The 22,734-nt window shown below is 48.6% G+C and overlaps 1 protein-coding gene across 3 annotated transcripts; it reads right to left on the bottom strand.

The window, feature by feature from the left end:
- Positions 1 to 311: 311 nt before the first annotated feature.
- On the bottom strand, positions 312 to 16,894 carry WDR74 (WD repeat domain 74). Of its 3 annotated transcripts, XR_003088366.3 has the most exons (13): positions 16,736 to 16,894; positions 16,552 to 16,658; positions 16,344 to 16,465; positions 15,613 to 15,676; positions 15,216 to 15,359; positions 14,773 to 14,874; positions 13,263 to 13,363; positions 12,896 to 12,951; positions 12,536 to 12,678; positions 12,318 to 12,374; positions 10,885 to 12,039; positions 3,845 to 3,894; positions 312 to 595 (listed from the first exon to the last, which is right to left on the bottom strand). XR_003088366.3 is itself a non-coding variant. In XM_006118243.5 (11 exons), the coding sequence occupies exons 1-11, from the start codon at positions 16,794 to 16,796 to the stop codon at positions 11,860 to 11,862; spliced, it is 1,137 nt and encodes a 378-aa protein (XP_006118305.3). In that variant the 5' UTR covers positions 16,797 to 16,894; the 3' UTR covers positions 9,930 to 11,859. The 3 variants fall into 3 exon arrangements, 1 of the variants encoding a protein (XP_006118305.3); XR_001367898.4 differs by lacking the exon at positions 3,845 to 3,894; XM_006118243.5 differs by lacking the exons at positions 312 to 595; positions 3,845 to 3,894 and having other exon boundaries at positions 9,930 to 12,039.
- Positions 16,895 to 22,734: the final 5,840 nt, after the last annotated feature.

Here is a 22,734-nt window from a genome sequence, read left to right as displayed (position 1 = left end):
GACCTCAGAAGGTCATCAAGTCCACCCCCCTGCTCTAGGCAGGACCAATCCCAACTAAATCAACCCGGCCAGGGCTTTGTCAAGCCGAGACTTAAACACCTCTAGAGATGGAGACTCCACTACTTCCCTAGGTAACCCATTCCAGTGCTTCACCACTCTCCTAGTGCCGCTACAGCCCCCCTTCTGTGGGGACCTTCTCCCTTACAGCCTCCCTCAACATGGGGGCCTGCTCCCCAAGCCTGCCCCTATAGGCCCCCAACATGGGGGCCTGGTCCCCAGTACTGTCCAGGGCAGAAGGCCCAGCCCAGACACAGCTGTGAAAGTTATGTTTATTCCCCATCTCTGTTAGTTGCAAGGCAGCTGTCGTGGGGCGGGGGCCCAGCCTTCAGAGGGCTGTTCTCGGGGTCAGACTCGCTGGGCTCCGGCAGCGCAGTGACTGAGGTAGCGCTCTTGGTGCTCCGTATGGAATCACGCCGGTTGCCAAAGATGGAGACGCGTCTCCAAATGATCCGGATCTTGAGGCTGTCCGAGGAACGCACCGCTGGGGCAGAGTCCGCGATCCGCAGCTGCTTGCACCTAGGCCTGCGCTTGCTGTCTGCAAAGGAGGAGTGTAGACTATCAGCATGTTGACCAGACTGCCCAGCCATCCCTCTGCTTGGGATTATTTATACAGATATTATCATGACACTGATTTAACCATTAATTCCTTTATTAAATCCAAAAGCCAAATAATATTTATACAATTGCTCAAAACATACCTACAAGGCCTAAATAATAAGCAATTTGCCACATCTAGACAAAAACAAAACATTCATAAATATTTGATCAAGAAACTTACAAATGATCTAAACCAAGGGGGTACCAGTCAGCTTCAACATGGCCAGACAGTATATTGGCAATGCACAAAACTTTGAGATAACCTTTTAACAAACAAGTGATGTCTGGAAGCCAGGTACAGACTACAGTTAAAACCAATTGGAGACAGGTCATCTTTATTCCCTGGTTTAATCCAGACAATGTTTACAACCTCTTTTCCCTCCTTCCTGCTTATCAACAGTTTTTCCTTTGTGTCCAACCGTGAAAGTAAATTAAAAATGTCTACAGGTACTGTCCTATTGTAACCCAGGTCCCCGCCAGCTCTTTAAATAGCTCCCTGCTAGCTTTTGCTACAGCTCAGCCAGCTCTTGCTAGAGCTATGCACCAGGGTGCATCTGCTTAGTTTCACCTGTTTGCTCCTGGGTTCACACGGGGCTCTTAATTTTTATAACAACATTGGTTGGTGCGGTGGGAAGGGCTATGTTGGCTCATGCTAAAACAGAATCTCTTTGTTTTATTTAAAACTATCTGCCATCACCCCTCCCAGTCAGAGGCCTTCTCTTCAGAAATATCCTTTCATTTCATTAGTTATTCTTTGAACCAGGCATCCGCCCTACTTCATCGCTTCTGGCCCTGTAACTAATTACTTTTGTGGCCTTTCTTTACAACACACATCTTTCTTCAGCTGAATGTAAGCTAACTTTAATTTCCTAATTTTTATTTATTCTACATTCCCCACTTTGAAATCCAACATACTATGTGGGTTTTACTACATTAAAGCATTTCAAACATACTTCTACAATTTTGGAAAATGGTATCCAACTGCCAAACTTTGCAATATAGAATTAACAGAATAATTATCACAATAATGTAATTACCAAACCGTTAAAATAACCACCTTTACTATGGATGTAATTCCACACTATGGCTATGTCTACACTCGCGGCTTCTTGCGCAAGTAATATGCAAATGAGGCTAAGCATGGAATATTGCCGAGCCTCATTTGCATATCTAATGAGCCACCATTTTTTTCAGAAGAGGCTCTTCCGCAAGAAGGAGCCATTACACCTATTACTTTTCAGGAAGAACAGCATTGCGCAAGAGGGTTTTTCTTGCGCAAGAAGGGGCAGTGTAGACGCTCCTTCTTGCGCAAGAGCCTCTTCTGAAAAAAATGGCTCATTAGGTATGCAAATGAGGCTTGGCGATATGCCACGCTTAGCCTCATTTGCATATTACTCGCACAAGAAGCCGCGAGTGTAGACATAGCCTATAAGCTTGCTCTGCCTTTAAAACATGCTTCTGCAATTTTATCTTTGCCTATGTTTCAATTATATTATACAAAACTAGTATAAAATATATAAATCTTTCCATTTATCACCACTGGAAATTCAGGTGTGAAATAGAACATAAGCCAATTCAAATAGCATCCTCTGTGTCCATAGTAGAAATGGCCCTTTCCCGTCACCACACGATACTGGCCATTAGCAACATAGGCACTTTTTACTTCACCAGCTTCCCAGTGTCTCAGCCATACTGAGTGGTTTGGAGACTGCTTCCTCAGAGTGAACCTACAGGCTGGCAGCTGTGACAGTAAGACATTACACCCACCCATGAAAGGTCCTCAGGCGCAAACCCAGATCTTGTCACTACCATGCAACACCATGGCTACATCTACACTGGCAGCTTCTTGCGCAAGAACTGTTTTGCAGAAGAGTTCTTGCGCAAAAAGTCTTCCACAAGAGCGCATCTACACTGGCATGTGCTTTGGCACAAGAGACGTGCTTTTGCGCAAGAGCGTCTATGGCAGTCTATGGCCATATGGTCTTCTGCCATTTTAGCCATAGGGGTTTCTTGCACAAGAAATTCATGTCGCCTGTCTACACTGCCCTCTTGTGCAAGAGCTCTTGCACAAGAGGGCTTATTCCTCGTGGGGAGAAGAATAACTCTTCCGGAAGAAGCCCTGTTTTCTGACGCTGTACTGTAAATTTACTTGCGCAAGAACGTGTGTACTGTGTAGACACCCAGCAAGTTTTTGCACAAGAACAGCTGTTCTTGCGCAAGAAGCCGCCAGTGTAGACGTAGCCATGCATATGTGTCACAGTACTTTCCAGTACTCACACTGGTAACACTTTGGTCAAGGCTTTCTTTTTTCACAAACTTTATGGTATTGTAATCTTGTTCCTTTCTTGCCTTGCACCTATTATAATTGCCTCCCTTGTACCAAATCTTTAACTTTTCTGTGGTGCTAAAAGAGGGCAATCTTCTTTCTTCTGTCATTTAAGGATGCTTTCACTTTATATAGCATGTATTTATAGTATATTATTAGTGTTATTGTTTTTGATCTTTCCTGGTAGCAAATTAATTTTATCATGTGCATGTACAAAAAATGACCACATCATGCCTATGAAACAATTCAATGCTTTTTTGTCAATAAATTCTTTGCTTTGTTAATTTTGAAAATACAATATTCTAGGTACTAACTTGTTGAAAACACTTCCTCATTTAGTGGATGCAATCCTTCTGCTGCTAACTTCTGTTAAAATGCTTGCTCATATTCCCACAGCCACTCTATGTGAGCTTGGTTTCAAAGTGACATACCAATCCCAAATAGTTTAGTTTAGTTTGCCAATTTTATTAGTTCCCTTCAGTTTTGCTGCTGTCCCATCTTGGCGGGTTTAAGCATTTTAAAGTTTAAATTATTGTCTGTAAAGTCCTTTTAATGATCTGTAGCCATTTTTTACCAAATTGCAGTGACAGTGAAATTCAGTAAAATTAGTGCATGAATAAGTTACCCATTATTATACAATATCTTCTTAATAGATTTAGCCCTAAATCATTATTTGGATTTTTATTTTAAGGCATTTTAATCTTGTATACAATTAGCTTTAGTAGAATTATTCTTTTTCTATTTTTATAAAACACTGCCACGTAGGTTTGTACTCCCTTGATAACATTTTCTTTATACCATGGTTAAACAAAAAACTATTGGACGTATTTTGAATGGTTAAGCTTAGTTTCTTATATTTACTGATCTTCCTTGATTCTGGGTTTGCTTCTGTTTCCAAAGTACACAGCCATCTGAAAAAGAAAACACAACCTATTCTGGCTCCTCTTTGGAGCTGATACAGGATTTTAATGAAATAAATCTTTTTTATTTTACTCAGAAGTGAAAGTAACTTAAAATTTCTTACAGGTATAGTCCTATTGCAACTCGGGCCCCTGCCAGCTCTTTAAATAGCTCCCTTCAGGCTTGTGCCACAGCTCAGCCAGCTCTTGCCAGAGCTGTACGCCAGGGTGCACCTGCTTACTTTCACCTCTGTTTTTACCCCTTTTACAGTATACACTGCATATTCCATTAGGGAATGCACATTCCTTCCACAGTGTAACATCCATTGTTATTTGCTATAACATTAGCTATATCAGCTTTCATATGAAGTGTAACTATTTTTGTTTACAGCGTTTCCATCTACCTTTACCAAAGTGACTGATTATTACTCAAAATCGTTTTAAGGCTTCATATTCCTACATCGTTTTAAGGCTTCTTGTACTCCTTTCCATTGCTGTTGCCCCAGAAGTGCAGTGTTTTTTTAATTTTTCATTCTTCTCCTGTAGTTCTTTTACCTGCTGTTTTATTACTGCAAAAAGATCAGAGTCTCTCCCCACTAGCCAGGTTCTGACCTTCTGGCCTCTGCCATGTCCTCCAGCCCTTATTTAAAAGGATATTTAATTTTCTAAAAGTACCGAGGCACCCACAGGTTTAAATGCTAAATAGCAAAGTCAGATAACACTAGCTACGTGTATTTGGCAAAAGTATCTGTCCATTTTTGCAACTTTGAATGAAAGATGCAAACAGATTTTTAGTTAAATCTTTTTCAAAATAGTTCATTTTAAACCATACAAAATAAGATTCTACAAATTTGAAGTGCTAGTTTGATTCTTAGACCCTTATATAATTACACAAATATATTTCCATTAAAAAAAAAACTCCCATTTTTGCTTAAACCTTTTTTGGCCTGTTTTTCCACAACTGTACCCAGATTACATTCTCTACTGGTAAATTTGAAGGCAGTCAAGTTCCAATGGAAACTTCTTATTTCCATTTAGTGATTTTGACTAAATCATCCATAGTCAAATTATTCAAAACAGATTGTCTTTGCCTGTAGCCGTCATGTTCAGTGGATTATTTACAGGCCATTCCTTAGGGAAAGAAGCCCATTTTCCTTCAGAATGGTTGGAAAGGCTTCTGGGGACCAAGATTGTCCTTTGGCATGTGCAGCATATGCAGCTGCATGATTCAGAAGGCCCCATCCCCTTATCCCCTGCAGGCCACCTTCTGCCTGTCTTGGGTGCCTGCCCCATGCTCCACCTCCCACCCACACTCCACCCACCAGTGCTGCTCACTGCCTGGACCTCCCTGCCAGCTCCTGTTCCCCACAGCCCTTCAGCCTGCCCCCTCAGCTCCGGCACCTACAGACGTGAGTGCGGCCCCCAGTGAAACAGCCCTAACCCAGCTGGAGGATGGGGTGCAGGTGCTCAGGTTGCATTGGGCACCAGAAATCATAAGGATGGCCATGCTGGAGAAAAATGTATAGCAGTGGTAGTCATCACCACCTAGGCAGTGTTAATTTCTGTAAGCTCTTTTTAACTCCTCACTCTCACCTTATAAATCATCTATCTTCCAAAGTGACACATTTATTAGATGATTTCTCAGCTGCTAGCTATCTTTGTGCTTTTTTGCACCCATTCTTTAGCTCTGCAGCTACTATTGTCTCCATGCTTTTCCTTGGGTCTTACTCTTTAAAACTGAAGTGGCATTCAATGGACCTCTACCACATCCTGTGAATAATTTATCTATTTACAGGCATTCAAGATCTCTGTTGTCCTCAGCCAGGAGTTTATTTGTGGCATTTGTAAGAACATAAGAATAGCCATCCTGGTTCAGACCACTGATCCACCTCATATAATGCCCTGTCTTTCAACTGTGGCCCGTGCCAATGTTTCTGAGGGAAGGAACAGAAAATGGCAATTTACTGGGTGATCCACCTTCCTGTCATCTATTCCCAGCTTCTGGCAATCAGGTTTTTTGGGACACCCAGAGTACGGGGTTGCATCTCTGACCATTTTAGCTAATAGTCATTGTTGTACCAATTCTCCATAAGCATATCTAATTCTTTTTTAATCTGTTTTACTTTTGGCCCTCATAGCATTCCCTGGCAATGGACACACACACACAAAAACCTTACCTCTACCTACACATCTCTCAAAAATTAAATTGCAGAACTAACTGTGGTATGTACCCTATTACTTAAATAACAGACACATGGAGGAACATGATTTGGGGGGAACACTTGATACAGCATTTATAAAGGGACATCATATGTTGCCAATCTATTTGAATTCTTTGAGGAGGTTGACAAACACTTGGACAAGGGGAGATCTAGTTTACTTTGACTTTCAGGAAGCCTTTGACAAAGTTCTTCCCCAAAGACTCTTAAGGAAATTAAGTGGTCATTGGATAAAAGTGAGGGTCCTCTCATGGACCAATAACTGGTTAAAAGACAGGAAACAAAGAGTAGTAAGAAACAGTCAGTTTTCAGAATGGAGTGAGATAAATAGTAGGGTCCAATGTTCCTTGTAAACTGGGCACACATGGATGGAAAAGCTTAGAGAGAACACTGGTGGGGTCCCCCAAGAATATGGGACCAGTCCTATTAAACATATTCACAAATAATATGAAAAACAGGTAAACAGTGAGGTGGCAAAATTTGTAGATGATACACAATTATTCAAAACAGTTCCAGTATGTACTTGTTCATAAGCTGACTTTTTATGGAAAAAAATCCCACTGTAATGAGCAGGGGTCATCTTATGAACATGTCCTTCCCGAGCCGTAGGAAACAACACAGGATGAAGGACATGCTGGCTGCCAGCACGGAGCCTCTCAGCTCCCAGTGGCTCAAGAAGCAGCCAGAATGTGCTGAGGGAGGTCCTGGCTCAGGCACAGAGTCTCTCAGCTCCCAGCCATGGAGAGCTGAGAGGCTCCATTCTTGCAGCCACCACTAGGAATGTAGTGGCAGCTGGGCAGGGCAGACTGTATGGCTGAGCTACATGCAGACAAGGTACAAGACCAGTGGGCAGGTGCCCATTAGCCAATGGGAGCTGCAGGAAGCAGCTCAGGCTGCGGGATGTGCAGGCTGCAGGCACAGAACCTCTCAACTCCCATTGGCTGGGAACAGTGAACAGCAATCAATGGGAGAGGCTTTGTTCCTGCAGCCAGAATGTCCCTCAGCCTGCATTGACCACGAGCTGGGACTGGAAGTCTGTACTCTGGAGTCGGCTTATGTACGGGTCAGTGACGTTTCCTTTTTTTTTTCCACCATTTTTTCTCTGTACATTTGGGGATCAGCTTATAAACAAATGGACTTATGTTCAAGTACACACAGTAAGTCCAAAGTAGACTGTAAAACGTTACAAAGGGATTTTACAAAATTGGATACTGGGCAACAAAATGGCAGATGAAATTCAATGTTACATAATGCAAAATAATACAAATGCAAAATAAAACATAATTCCCAATATACATACAAAATGATATGGTCTCAATTAACTGTTACACTCAAGAAAGAGATCTTGGAGTCATTGTGGAGAGTTCTCTGAAAACATCCACACAATATACAACAGCAGTTAAAAAAATTAACAGGAACCATTGGGAAAGGAATAGATAAGACAGAAAATGTAATGCCATTACATAAATCCACAGTGTGCCAACATCTTAATTACTGTGTGAAGTTCTGGTCACCCCATATCAAAAAAGATATATTAGAATCAGAAAGGTACAAAGAAGGTCAAAATGATTAGGGATATGGAACAGCTTCCATATAAGGAAAGATTAAAAAGACTGGGCCTGTTCAGTCTGGAAAAGAAAACTAAATGGGGATACGACAGAGCAGAGGTGAAAGTAAGTGAGTATGCCCCAGTGTGCAGCTCTGGTAAGAACAGGCTGCACTCTGGCAAGAGCTGGCTGGGGCATGGTGCTTTGCAGGAGGCAGGCAAGCAATTTAAAGGGGAGCTGGGAGCTGTAGGAAAGGAGCGCAATCTCCCAGCTGAGCTGTTGGGAAGAGCTAGAAACAGCTCCTGTCTGGCCACAGTGCCAGGGATGGAGAGGGGCACAGAACTGGCCCATCTTGTTGGGCTGCAGCTGTAGCAGCACAGCCCCAGCCTTGGTTCCAAATTGACACAGGAGGGGCTGGCAGCCCAGCCCTGGTGTCGCTCCTGCAGGGTGTGTTGTATGTGGAATCAGACCCTGTTTGGCCATAGTTGCGTCCATTGCTGCGGCAGCCTGGCCTAGGATTGCCAGATACTTTCACCAAAAAAAAAAAAAAAAAAAAACCACCCCGAACATGGCAGGAAAAAAATTGGTTGAACAAAAAAAACGCATAAAAAAACCTGTCGCTATGCCTTTAAATCCCCATGCTCTCTGCTCCCTCCGCCAAATGCGGCAGGGGAACAATGTCCCAAGTGGCCTTCTGTCCAAGAAAAACAGAAAATACCGGATATTTTACATGTTCGGTATTTTCTGTTTTTTTTTTATTGGACAGAGGCCACAAATACTGGACTGTCCAGGCCAATACTGGACATCTGGCAACCCTAGCCTGGCCCCAGCCCCAGTCTTGGGGCAGGCCCAACAGTCTGGCCTCCATACAGCTACAGCCCCACTTCTGGCCTTCCTCCTGCCGGGCCCTGAGGTAGGCCCTCTGGCCACGCCTGCAGCAACCTAGCCCTGGCCCTGCAGTCTGGTCCCCAGTTGCTGAGGGAGGGACTTGCAGTGGCCCCAGCCCGACTGCTGTGCAGCGGGGGTAGGATGGGAGGTAGAATTGGGTGCACTGACTCAGTCTAGGCCAGGTAGACTGCCTGCCCCCCCAAACTCCCTCTCACACTCTAACCCCCTACCCTCCTGCATCCACTCCACACTCCAACCCCCTTCCCTGAGCCCCTCATACACACTAACTCTGACTTCTCCAGTTCCCTGCCCTGACTTTTGCACCCCCACATACATCCCAACCCTCTGCTCTGATCCCCCGCATTCCACCCCACACTTAAATTTCTCAAAATTTCTTACCAGTACTGTTGTATTGCAACCCCGCCCAAGGGGGGCAGGTTGTGATAGTACAGTATCTGTAAGAAATTTAGATTGCTTTCATCTGTGACAGAGGTCTATAAAATCATAAATATGCTGGTGACAGTCCATAAGGAAATGTTATTTATCCCCTCACATAACACAGGAACCCAAAGTCATCTAATGAAAGTAATAATCCGCAGGTTTAAAACAAACAAAAGGAAATATTTCACACAACACACAGAAAACCTGCTGAACTCATTGCCAGGGGATGTTGTGAAGGCCAGAACTATAACTGGGTTAAAAAACTAATTAGATAATTAACGTAGGGCAGATGCAACAATGGCTATTACCCAAGATGGTCAGCAATGCAACCCCATGCTCTGGATATCCTCACATTCTAAGGGCATGTCTACCCAGCTGGGCTACAGCCGAAATAAGCTACGCAACTTCAGCTATATCAATTGTGTAGCTTTATTTCAGGTTTTGGCGCTGTCTACACAGCAGGAAGTCCGAGGTAGAGGATTCTTCCTCTGACTTCTTACTCCTTGTAAAATGAGTGTTACAGGAGTCAGAATAAGAAGTCCTCCTGCTTGACATTATTTCGACATTATGTCAAAATAACTGCCTGTAGTGTAGAAACGGAATATGTTATTTCAGAATAACATCAGTTGTTCAGACATATCCTAACTGTGAGAAGTTGGGAGTAGGCAACAGGAGGTGGGCCACTTCATAATTGCCCTGTTCTTCTATTTGTTCCTTCTGCAGCATCTGGTATTGTCCACGATAAGAAGACAGGATACTGGGCAAGATAGACAATTGGTCTGACCTAGTACGAGCACTCTGATGATGACCTCAGAGGATAGGTTACAACCCCTTCACTGTACGGTTTAAAAGAACTGAAATTGTCATTTGTCCTGCCATAAGTCCAAAAATATTGGCATTATTTATTATTCATGTATTTGATTCATGTATATCATGTATATCATGAACGTGATTTAACTATAAATTCCTTTATTAAATCCAAAGGCCAAGTGGTATTTATACAATTGCTCTAAAAATATGTTTACAAAGCCTAAATAAGTATTTACCACATCCAGACAGTAACATGATATTTATAAGTATTTGATCAAGGGTTATTACAAATGGGCTAAACCTGGTTTCACATAAACCCTGAATTTTGCAATAACACTGGTTTGTAGGGTGGGGCAGGTCATGTTGGCTCATTGTAAAACATATTCTCTGTCTTATTTAAAACCATTTGCAGGCACCCCTGTCCCTCATAGGCCTTCTCTTCAGAAATGTTCCCATATTTCATTAGTTATTGTTTGAACTAGACATCCTCCTCTTTCATCTCTTCTGGCCCTGTAACTCATTACCTTCGAGGCCTTTCTTTGCAACATTATCTTTCTTCAGACAAACTTAAGCTATGTGTAATATTCTAGTTTTGTATTTATACTACACCTTTACAAGCTCTATGGTTAGGCAAAAGTAGTGTTGTCTAGTGGAGGGTCGGGAATCCAGAGCATGGTTCTATTCTTGGCTCTGGGAGAACAGTGGGTGTCACAGTCCATGCACAGCGGGGTCCTCAGGGTTTCTGTCTTCCATTCTGCTCTGGGCCAGGTAGGGATGGGAATTTCCCTTCACTGGCTCGGAGTCCCCCCGGGGAATAAACCCGAAGACACAGAATAGAACATGTACTGGGGAGACGCGGAGGGAGCAAGGGAGATCCCCCAGGCAGAGATTTCTAAAAGGGACCAGGATGACGGATTCATCCCCATGTGCAGACCCCTCTGCGGACAGGCCACCACGATATACCAACCTCTGGCCATTCCCCCCCCACACAAGCGTAGCGCCCGCCCCGCCCCACTTGATCCCTCCTTTTCTCCGTCACAGCCAGCCGCGACAACAGTTCCTGCCCCTCAGAGATTTCTCCCCCGGGATGCCCCCACCTGCAGTGCCGCTGGGCCCCTCTGCTTCGTCCGACTCCGCCGCGGGGGCCCCGCGGCCGGACTGCACGCAACCCATGGGTGCGCTGCAGCCGCCGGGAGCGCGCGGCCCAGACGCTGCGCGGGCCCCGGGGGCTTTGTGAGGTCATTGCCCGGCGGCACCTCCCCATCGCGATGTCCAGACGAGGGCTTGGTCCGGCGCATGAGTCCGATTCCCGGGCATCCGCAGCGCCCCGCCAGCTCGGGGTCCGCCCGGCCGCGGCCCCGCCTACGGCTCCTTCCCGGTAGATTCCAGCGGCGTCTCGCCGCTTCCTACCCGCCCGGCCCAGGCTCTGCAGCTCCCCAGCGCAGGAGACAGGCCACTGGGGGCAGAGGTGCCTCAAGGAGGGGCCGCAGGGAGGCTCCTGCCGCGGCAGATGGGAGGGGGAGCCGCTGGCTAAGGCCAGGACAGGCGCACGTGCAGGGCGCACTGATGGGGTGGGTCATGTAGAGGGGGCCCTTCCCCCAGCACCCACCATGGGGGGGCAGCCTGTGGCACAGGCAGGAAAGAGCAGAGCAGAGGTATGCCACGCCACCCCCCACCCCCACCCAGCCCAGGCTCCAGAATAAGGCACTTGGCACTGGTTCTTTTCACACAGCTGGGCACTACCCTTACAGCTGGAGATAGGTTTAAATTCCCCTCTCCCTACAGGATGGCCCCTAGAACGGGCCTTTATAGACAGGGCTCTGGCTGCACCCAGCCCAATCCCACTGCACATGTATTTTAGGTCCAGTCACAGCAGCATCCTCTGGGAGGTTAGGACCCAGCCAACATATCCACCCCTCTGGCATCCCACATTCTTTTAGCAGCAGGGGAGAAGCTGGTGCCTCTGGCCAGGAGAGACATGAGGGTATTCCCCCTCCCCTACACCCTGATCCTGAGTAAGAAACAAATTCATGGTCCTTTCCAGCTGGGGCACAGGCTCCCCACTTGTCCTCTCAAGGCCCAACACTCTGTCTCTTCTGCTTCTTGGACCGCTTGCCCTGCTGGGTCTCCTGGCCTCTAGGATCTGCACTGCGCTTGGGCACTGTTTTAGTAGCCACCGCCTTCATGCAATCCCACAGCTCATCTTCTTCCTTCACATTTGCTTCAGCAGCTGCAGGTTCAGGCTCCTCATCCTGGTGGTGGGAGGCACAGTCAAATTAAGCAGCACCTCCTGCCGAAGCAGAAGGGCCCTATAGAAGGACAAGGAAAGGGTCCCTGCCCACTGCCTTAAGCAGGTTTAGGAAAGCAAGAGGCAACTCCCTGGGCTCTCTCTTCTCCTCCACCTACATAGTAACTGAGAACAGTCCTCAACTCAGTAACAACACAGCCAGGAGAGTCAGCCAAGGAATAGTGACCCCACAAATGGAGCTCCCACCCAAGAGATAGCCCCCTCTATTTCCACCCCACTCACCTCCCACCTCTCACGGCTGGTCAGCAGGAGGCAGTTTAGCCGGGATTTCAGATATACCTGAAAACAACAGAGAACCCCCATCAAAGATCAGGCCCAGAAACATGACAGGAGAGGGAATCACGCAGTGGGCACTGTAAGCAGTGGGGCAGGAGCAATGGCAGCAGAGGCACTTCCAGCAGAGGGGTGGTGCATGGGATGGGGGAGGGCACAGCTCTCACCTTGTGTTTAAGGTGTTTGTCCTCGATATTATGCACCCGCAGGAAACGGTCAAGGCCGCAGGAAGCCACAAGTGGGAGGGTCGAGTGACACTGGACGCTGCGCACGCTCCCAGCAAAGCCTTTCAGGCATTTCACCAGCCTTCCTGCCACAGAGGGAGACAGGACCATCACGGAGTCTGGCCCTCCCTGACTTAGTCCAGCCTCCCCCTCCTATCACCCCCCACCCTATCCCCATGAATCCCCCCCTCTCCTGGCCCAAGGGAAACAAGCTTCTCTCTCTCCTACAGAGACCCATACTCCCTCCCAACATTACCCCCCACCCCATACCACGTGGATAGCAACAGGAAAGCCCCTGCTCACCTTGCCGCAGGTCAATGACAGCCATTTCTCCACGTGAGCTACCTACCACCACGGAGCTGCAAAGAGACAGGTGTCAGGACACTTCCCACCCTATGGTCACAAGGACACCCATTATCCAGCCAGATTTCTGAACTCCATCCTGCCACCACTCGGATCTGGGAACACAACCCAGGAGCCTGAACTCCCAGACCTGCCAGAAGTCAGTGCTGCCTCCCAAACAGAACCAAATTGAGATCTGGTGCTGAGCTTTATGCTCTATTGCTTGCCCTTGGCATTCACGGTCAGTGCTGCACACCATGCCAAAGAGCTGCTGCCATCCCCCCCTTCTCCCGGTCAGTGCCCTCCCAGCCAGCAGAGTGTGACTCACTCAGCCCCAGGTGTGAGGGAGAGGGCTGTGAGGGGGTACTCCCCATAGGTTGTCTCCAGAACAGGTCGCCGCTGTGGGGAGCTGGGGTCGTACAGCCGCACCTTGGAGAGACAGACAAATGTGGTCATTGGGGCCTTGCACGCCCCCCCCACCGAAGAGAAACCATCTGCCCCAAGCACAGGATTGGGCAAAAGGGCCTCTGTGGGCTGGATCCGGCCCACCTAGCGAGTGGATCCGGCCTGCAGAGACCTTGCTGCTCTCCCACCCCAGGCCAATTAGAGCCTGGGAGCAGGGGAGTGCACGAAGCCTTCTCCGCTCTGTCCCTAACCTGTGAGCAGTGTACGGCAGTTCAAAGCACCACACCTTGCTCACAGGGCAGGGGCAGAGCAGAGAAGGCCTTAATTGGCCTGGGGGCGGGGGAGTGCACAAAGCCTCCTCCCACCCTGCCAGAAGCACATGGTGCTTTGAAGCATGGCATGCTGCTCACGGTGAGGGGGGAGCACGTGAAGCCTCCTCCGCTCTCCCCCTCACCGTGAGCAGCATGCCATGCTTCAAAGCACCATGTGCTTCTGGCAGGGTGGGAGGAGGCTTCACGTGCTCCCCTGCCCCCAGGCCAATCAGAGCCTGGGGGTGGGGGAGCTCATGGCACCTTGCAGGGCAGGAGGAGGCTTCCTGCCATCCTCTGCCCCCAGACCTTGATTGGCCTGGGGGTGGGGGAGTGTGCCAAGCCTCTTCCAGGGCATGGGTGCCTAGTGGGAAGGGGAGGCAAAGGGGCTCCCCCACCCCCAGACCAATCATGGTCTGGAAGTGAGGTAGTCCCATCCCTTCTCATTTAGGCCCCACCCCTTCCAGGGTGGCCCGGGGCTATTTCAAAATTTTTTGAAGTGGCCCTTGGGGCAAAAATTATTGCCCACCCCTGCCCAATCAGGTGAGCCGGGGGCACCAGAGGTTAGTAGCTATCAGGTTACAAACCTTCCCATCACCTGAATATCCCTCCTTCCAGTACCCCTGCCCCTCCAATTTCTGCCCCTCGAACTAATCTGCCTCCCCTCCCTGCTCCCCCACCTTCTGCACCTCATGCCATGACCCCCCATCCACACCCCAATTCTGATTGCTCCAATTCTCTTCCTTCCATTCCCCCAATCATCCCGCCCCATCTGCCCAGCCCCCCTAACTCCTCCAGACCCCAATCCCACATCCTTCCATCCCCCTGCTCCACAACCCCATACCTATTTCTTTTCCCAACCATCATCCTGCACCTTCATTTCCCCATCATTTCAGGTCCCCCGCTTTCCAGTTCCTCTCATACACCAGTCTGCTCACCTCTCCCACTGCCTGCTCCCCAGACCCTGATCCCTTTCCCACCCCAACCCAGTTCACAAACTCATCACCTCCCAAGTTCCTCCACAGACCCAAATTCCCCTACCGATAGACTCCTCCAGACTCTAATCCTCCCTTCTGCACACCCCACTCCCTCCATTGCACCCCAATACAACCATCAGGCTCCTACCTGGTGATGCCCAGTGCAGGTGACAATCTTCTCAGAGCCAGGTAGAAACTGCAGGTCACGCTCCCAGACAGGAACCCGGAGACTGAGCCAGTCATTCCGCACCTGCAAAGAGGGCAAGTTGGGTGTAAGTGGAACCACAATGCCTATATTTGACTTGCTCTCAAATGTCCCAAGAAGGCGCTGGGCTATGAGCAAGGGCGGGAGATGAAATGCAAATCTTACCAGATTTGGGAAGGATGGAGAGATAAAGTGTACTGTAGGGCACAGATTCAGGACTGGGGAACAATGGGGGAGGGGTGAGAACAGATTCTCCCTCAAGAAACAGGATATAGACCTGTCTCCCCAGGAACAGCCAAGCCTGGGTATGGTTGGGGCTCTCTAGGCCAGAGGAAGCATGGCTAGAGCACAAGGAAGTAGGGTGTACATCTGAGGCAGACACTTACATTTTTAGCACGGAAGATGGGTTCCTCCGGCCGCTGCAGGTCCCAGACCTTCAGGGCATTTTCCTTCCCACCTGTCCCCACACGCTGCGGGTGAACCGGGTTTTGGCGCATACGGCACACCCCAGCTCCAACCTGTGTTTCTACCTAAACGGGGTAGCAATGAGGAAGGATTTATATTACTCCAAATGTGGCGATCCTGGCAGGACTGAGCTGCACTGCCCTATGACGAGAGGGAAGTGCAATCAGGAACTGTCCCCACACATCTTGACTCCCTTGGATTACTGTGCAAGGAAACAAGTGTTGGTGCTAATCCGACCTCGGATTCCTCCCTAACACAGCACCCACTGCCACCAACCCAGCATCCCTTGCCCTGCATCTTTCCCCATAAAAGTCTTACATTTTCAGATGAGGCATCTCTCCAGACCTTGAGGAGACCAGACTCCACACAGGTGATGAAGGAACTGCAGGTACCAGCCAAATGATGGTGGGAGAGGGAGAAAATCCAAGTAGTGACAGAAAGAAATAAAACATTGTCAATTTTCAACATAGGCCCAGGCCACACTCATTGCTATAATTAGGGGGCTAGACAGATGGTCCGACAAACTGTGAATTGGTGTCACAAAGGAAACTGAATTCCCTGGTGAAAAAAAATTAAAGAAATGCTTTTTCCCTTTTACAGGCATGTATTCCTGTGTGGGAGCAGGGCAGAGTAAATCTCTAATTGAGCCTTTCAACAGCAGCTGCTGTAAAACATGACAGCAGACTACATGTGTCCATTTTGGTCTGTCCCAAAGGTAGATGTGTATATGCATATTGTGATGTGAGGGTCAATGGGCTCCAGGATCTATTTTGTGGGTGGCAGAGTGCAGGTGAATAACCTATTCCAAGAGATTGATGCATGACATTCAAGGTTATATCTGTGGGTCCGCAGAAAGGGAAGAGAGACTGGGGGATAGAGACTGAGTCCCAGAAGGGGAGGATTGTGAGAGATTTGGATTTAGATAGGACCAATATCAGGAAGGGATGGATACAATCTGGAGTTAAATGGGCCCACAGTTCTGATAAGGAACTGAAAACAGACACAGTGGAATAAGGGGGCAGCTGCTGGGTTCATGGTGCAAGACCCACTTGTCGTGCACTGCCAGACCGCAGAAGGCGCCTTCCCCGCCCAGACATTGCCGCGACTCTGTGAACTTCCCCTTCTCGGTGCTGAACAGCTTCACCGACCGGTCCAGGCAGCCGATGAGAATCTAGAGGAGGATGAGAAGGAGAAGTGTCAGGGGCGCCCCGGGCTGCTGCTGCTGCTCCTCCCCCCCCCCCGCCACAAACCCCTCACCTCGGACTCGGATGGGTCCCCCCAGCACATGGCGCAGACTCCCTCTTCCCGGCGAAGCGCCGAAGCCGCCACATAATTAGTAGCCTGTCTCCGCCGCAGATTGACGCCTGGGAGAGAGACGGGACGTGGTCACAGCCGGGGACGGGACAAGCTCCCGCCCCATCACGCCCTCTCCCCCCGATACCTTTCAGGATCCCGGTCTCGGATCCGACCCACACGTGATTCCACCGCGCAGGAGACGCCATTTTGCCCCGGTGCCTCGCTCTATCCGCTCCGGCTCGCACCCTCCAGCCAGTTCTGGTGCGCCGGCGTGGGCGAGAAAAGATCGGAAGTGGTGCGAGGCCGGCCCTCTTACAGAGACACGCCAAAAGCCGGATGTTGGTTAGCCTGTCAGGTCAGGCCGAAGCCGCTTCCGGTTCGTCGTGTCACACCGAACCCTTTCCTTCCCTAGTCCCATTTGGAACGTTCCCCTCTGCCTATTCACTGTGCCCTCTCCCCACAGATTTCGACTGCTGCCAGAGCAGATGCTGTGAGCTCTTCGCCCCTCCCCTCAGTGGGGAGCCATATTCCCTCTACTTTTTCGTGTCAGTTTGCAGAATAAATTTTATGTGCACTAAGGCATGCATGGAGGTGCACCACCATATAAACACATGCTGTTAGCCCTGGGTGCTCTGTTAATCAGCTGGGCAGCACCTGAATCTCTCCTGGGCAGCTGCCCAAGTGCTTAGCTTACAGGGAACACTACTAGAGAGAGATCCCCATCTCTGTCCCCACAGCAGCAGGAGGATCATCATGGTAAGGGACCAGACCAGGGGCTGAGGCCAGAGTTGGGCTGGGGGAACTCCCATTCACATGACAGTCACAGCTCAAAGTAATAGTCGTGAAAGATGCTTAGTGACAAGGAGCAGTAAGTTGCAATGACACATCCCAATCAGGAACCCTGGTCATGGGCACAGCTGAGAATTTGAAAACAGAGAGCAGAAAGAGCCCATTACAAGTCACTGGTTTTGTTGGCTGTTTATAGTCTAACCTCATCAAGGTAGGGACTGGCTCTTGCTGTACATCTGCCCAGAGGATTCAGTCTCTGCAAAGCCTAATCAGAGAGAGGCCCTAATCTTGGGATCTATGCACCACCACACACAAGGGGACCCTGATTTCACTTGAAACACAAGACAGAACTATGTAGCACTTGAAAGACTAACAAGATGGTTTATTAGGTGATGAGCTTTCGTGGGCCAGACCCACTTCCTCAGGTCTGGCCCACAAAAACTCATCACCTAATAAACCATCTTGTTAGTCTTTCATGTACTACATAGTTCTGTCTTTTGTTTCAGCTAGACCAGACTAACACGGCTGCATCTCTATCACTATTCTGATTTCACTTGGAGTTTCTAGACACCATAGTATATCATAACTAAAACTGATATGGAAGGAAGCCTAGCAAACTGTTGTTGCCTCATTTTTTATAATCAATTCTTAGATAAATAGTTAGCCCAGGAGATTTAAACCTGGTTTACTAAATGCCAGTTAAATGAGCATTTGACATTCACCCATAAAAACCTTTATTTACAATGGAGTTGCTGAACGACAACAATAGGCCATCATGACTGACAGAATGAGAATAAAACAGAAAGAAAAGAGTCAGTGCAGCTGGGCCTGAATCTGACTTCTGTGAATGTCCCCTCCAGATCAAAGAGCTCCATCCTCAACAGCTTAGATAAATCTCTGTATTAAACATCTTCATATAACTTGGTATCATTTTCATATGACTTTGTAATAATCCTTTTCATATAACCTTGGATTAAGTCTTTCCATATACAAATTTGTATTAAGTCTTTCCATATAGAAACTTGTCTTTGTACCAGAATAGATCTCTCCCCTTTTACTTGTTTGCCCTGTTGAATGAATGAGGAATGAATGGGTGAGAAATGAAAGGCAAGCACCTCGGAACAGCAGCAAGAGTTGGAGAAGGAATGGAAGCCAGATCCAAGGACAATAAGACCTGTCAAGTGGGCTCATTGAAAGAAGATTGGACATATCCAGAGCCTTGGGAGTCAGCGGCGCGTGCCTGCTTTTGGAAACTCCTTCTTTGAAGATGAGTATGGCAGCATTAAGACAACACCCAGAAAAAGGCACCACAGATGACTAATTGCTAGGGACTCTTGCACATTTCAAAGCCATAGAGCCTGCGGTCAGCAGGGGACTCACAGTTTTGACCCTGGGTTCCATGCTGTTAGGAGCCCAGGGTAAGCTGGGGAGTCCCCTGCTGACCCCAGGTTTCAGGGAAATGCTGCGGGGAACCCAGGGTCATCTCCCCAGCTGACCCCAAGCTCCATGGCTGACCCTTTGAATGCTGCTTTTCAAAGGGGCAGCCGTGGAGTGTGGGATTACATAAAACCATACAGAAAAGAGACAATCATCTGACAGATGAAAGGGGCACCTCTCTGACATTGCCCCAGTTCTGAGCATCCCACCCTCCAAGCACCTTTTAGAGATGGTATGAGGGGAGGCCTGCAGCTCCCCCCTCTCCCTCGATTCATAGGACATTGCTGACTTTTCCTTGTCGTCAGGGAGTGAGGGGAAAGTTCACAGTTTCCTCCATTTCTCAGTCTGTCTGGGGAGCACTGGAGGCAGACAAACCTGGACCTTCCACAGCCATAGAACATGCATCCCTCCCTCTCTGTGCCTGCTGGAGCTGCAGTGATCATGGAGAACCACTTCTCACCTGGCATCCAACTGCTACAGTGAGGGGGCGCTCTGGTAATCCTTTCTCCCTGGGGCAGCCTGCATACTGAACCCTTCATCCTCAGCCCCACCCCAGAGCAATGATTTAAATGAAGAAAAAACAAAATTTGAGTTAAGGATCTGAGTCGTGCCAGTCAGACTTCTAGTTGGAGGTATTTAAGTGCAAGCTAGACATCTGACAGGGATGATCTAGGCAGTGTTTGGTGCTGGAGTGAGTGCAGAGCACTGGACTTGATAATCTCTTGAGGTCCCTTCCAGTCCTGTTTCTATGATCTCTCCCTGGCCCCCATGACCAGAGTATCTGGGCACTTCATCAATATATTTGTTTTCACAGCCCATCCATGAAAGGCAGGACCATGCCAGTATCCCCATTGAACAAATGGAGAACCAAGACACACCAAAGGGCTATCCTTCAAGGGGGAAGAGACTTGCCCAAGCTCACACATGGAATCTGTGAAGGAACAGGAAATCAACCCCAGGTCTACCGAGTCTCAGGCTAGCTCTCTGACCAGCAGGCAATGCTCCTTCCCTGTTATTGATGCGGATTCTGGGAGACTGTATGTAGGCAAATCCTAGAGGACCTGTAACACTAGAGAGAGGGGGGAGGGACAGCTGAGGAGGCCAGCAGAAATGGCAGCATCAGTCAAAGTCCATCTCAACTCCACATCATCCTAGGTTAGAATGCTGTGTGCCCAAGGATTGCTGAATTTCTGTGACCACAAATACTGTCCCTTATAGAATTACAATAGTAATAGAAATGTAGCCGCGTTAGTCTGGTCTAGCTGAAACAAAAAACAGGACAATGTAGCACTTCAAAGACTAACAAGATGGTTTATTAGGTGATGAGTTTTCATGGGCCAGACCCACTTTCTCAGATCAAATAGTGGGTGGGAGATTTTACACACTCTCTTTCCACCTCCCCCCCCCATTAGCCTGGGGCAGGGGGAGTGGCAACACATGGCCCACAGCTTGTTTGTTTGCAGCCCGCAGTGTGGTGGGTTTCCGTGAGGGCTCAACATGCACTCTGTGGGTGGGATCCTTTGAACATGGCCTCCACTGGGAACACACTCCACAACAGCCAGGCATCTCGAGCATTGAAAGGTCCAAGACCGTGGTCACCAACAGGTCAATCGCGAGGCCTCAACCAGTCAATCACAAGGCATCCTGTCCGTCCTGCACCCATTTCCCTCCCACCCCTGAGAAGCCCCACTATGTACCTCAAGTGAAAATGGAGGTAGTCTCAGCTCCCCGGGGATGGACAGAAGTACCACAGCTTAGTGCTACTTCCAGCAGTGCGCTAGCTGCTCTGCTGGGTGTACTGAGAGAGGGAGCATTGGCCCCCTACACTGAGGGGTGAGTCAGCCCCGGGGCAGGCACGCATGTGTGGGGGGGGGAAGAGTCAGCCCTGGGGCAGGCTGGTTTCCCAGAGGAGTGGGAGGGGGAAAATCCTAGGAGGCAGATGCAGGGGGTTCTCTGCCTCCACTAGCACCCCACTCCCCACCTACAGAACACTGTCCCCATCCCCATCACGCTGTTCCCACTCCGTCCCCAGCTACAGAACTGTCCCTATTCCTGTCCCCACTGGCACCCTGTCCCCAGCTACAGAAACCTGTCATCACTGGCACTCTGCCCCCTGCTGCAGAACCCTGTCCTCTGCCCTCCCAGCACCCTGTTCCCTCTCCCCTGCCCCCAGCCACAGACCTCTGTCCCCACAAAATGGATAATTATAAATGCTTAATTTTAGATTTAAATAGCATGAATAAAAAAGACCATTTATTTCATAACTAAACACATTATTTTAATTTTATATATTGCATAATTTAAAAATAAAGTTGTTTATCAGCGTGTGTAAATAAGGGCTGGGGATAGAAAGTGATAGACAGGAGAATAGAGAGGGCAGGGCTTCAAGGAAGGGGCAGGGTAGTAGATCTTCACCTGTTCTGAGATTTAAAAAGTGATCTTGGATGTATAAAGGTTGGAGACCACTGGTCCAAGGGGGAAGGGCTGGCTGGAATCATAGAACTGGAAGAGACCTCAGAAGGTCAAGTCCAGGCCCCTGCTCTAGGCAGGGCCAATTCCAACTAAATCAACCCGGCCAGGGCTTTGTCAAGCCGAGACTCAAACACCTCTAGGGATGGAGACTCATTCCAGTGCTTCACCACCCTCCTAGTGAAATAGTTTTTCCTAATATCCAACCTGGACCTCTCCCACCACAACTTGACTATTGCTCCTTGTTCTGCCATCTGTCACTACTGAGAACAGCCTCTCTCCATCCTCTTTGGAACTTCCCTTCAGGAAGTTGAAGGCTGCTATCAAATCCCCTCTCACTCTTCACTTCTGCAGACTAAACAGACCCAAGTCCCTCAGCCTCTCCTCATAAGTCATATGCTCCAGCCCCCTAATCATTTTGGTTGCCCTCCGCTAGACCCTCTCCAATGCTTCCGCATCCTTTTTGTAGTGGGGGGCCTAGAACTGGACACAGTACTCCAGATGCGGCCTCACCAAAGCCGCATAAAGGGGAATGACATCTCTGGATCTGCTGGCAATGCTCCTCTTAATGCAACCTAATATGCCATTAGCCTTCTCAGCTACAAGGGCACATTGTTGACTCATATCTAGCTTCTCATCCACTGTAACCCCCAGGTCCTTTTCTGCAGAACTGCTATTTAACCAGTTGGTCCCCAGCTTGTAACTATGCTTGGGATTCTTCTGTCCCAAGTGCAGGACTCTACACTTGTCCTTGTTGAACCTCATCAGTGTCAGCATTTCTAGGCCCCAGTGAAAGAAGCTATTTGCATGCATACACACACACAGCTCAACAAATAATGCTGTTCAGCAAAACCCCTTTCCCCCCTCCCCTCCCCACCATATGGCCCTCAGCATATGGAGTATCATTGTGGCACCCAGGGCTTCCAAAGTTGAGTAGCCCTGCTCTAGAGGTTGCAAGCCAGACTAAAGTGCCTTTTCTTTAGTAGAGGGCCTAGGCCTAAATTTAGACCTAGACATTAGTTGCTTTTAATTTAATGAACATGTAACATACCTCATCTTTTAATTTATGTGCTATTAAATAGGTTGATGGCTTCTTTTGCTTCAAATAGCAAGAACCTGAATACAAGGAAAACCATTAAGGAAAAAATATTCATGAACAGGCTACTGCTGGTGATTTCCCAGCACAGGAAAAAAAGCAGAGCCAAACATTTACACATAGGTGCACACCCCATCTAGCTGTAGGAAGGGCTGATGGCACTACCCTCTTCCTCTACCCACTCCCCATGTGCATATGAAGGCTACAATGATCTTGGCCTGGCCCCTTGTTCAGCCACTGCTGGTTAGGTACTACAGCCCAGCCCTGACAATGTAATCTAGTCCCAGCTCCTCTCTCCCCCCCGCCCCCATATTCTACTTCCACTCAAGTGCCCTGCCACATCCCCAGGCCCC

This window comes from Pelodiscus sinensis, chromosome 11, assembly GCF_052426305.1.
Source record: "Pelodiscus sinensis isolate ZL-2025 chromosome 11, ASM5242630v1, whole genome shotgun sequence".
Taxonomy (NCBI): Eukaryota; Metazoa; Chordata; order Testudines; family Trionychidae; genus Pelodiscus; species Pelodiscus sinensis.
The sequence above is the reverse complement of the archived record's forward strand: the minus strand, read 5'-3'. Positions and strand labels throughout refer to the sequence as shown.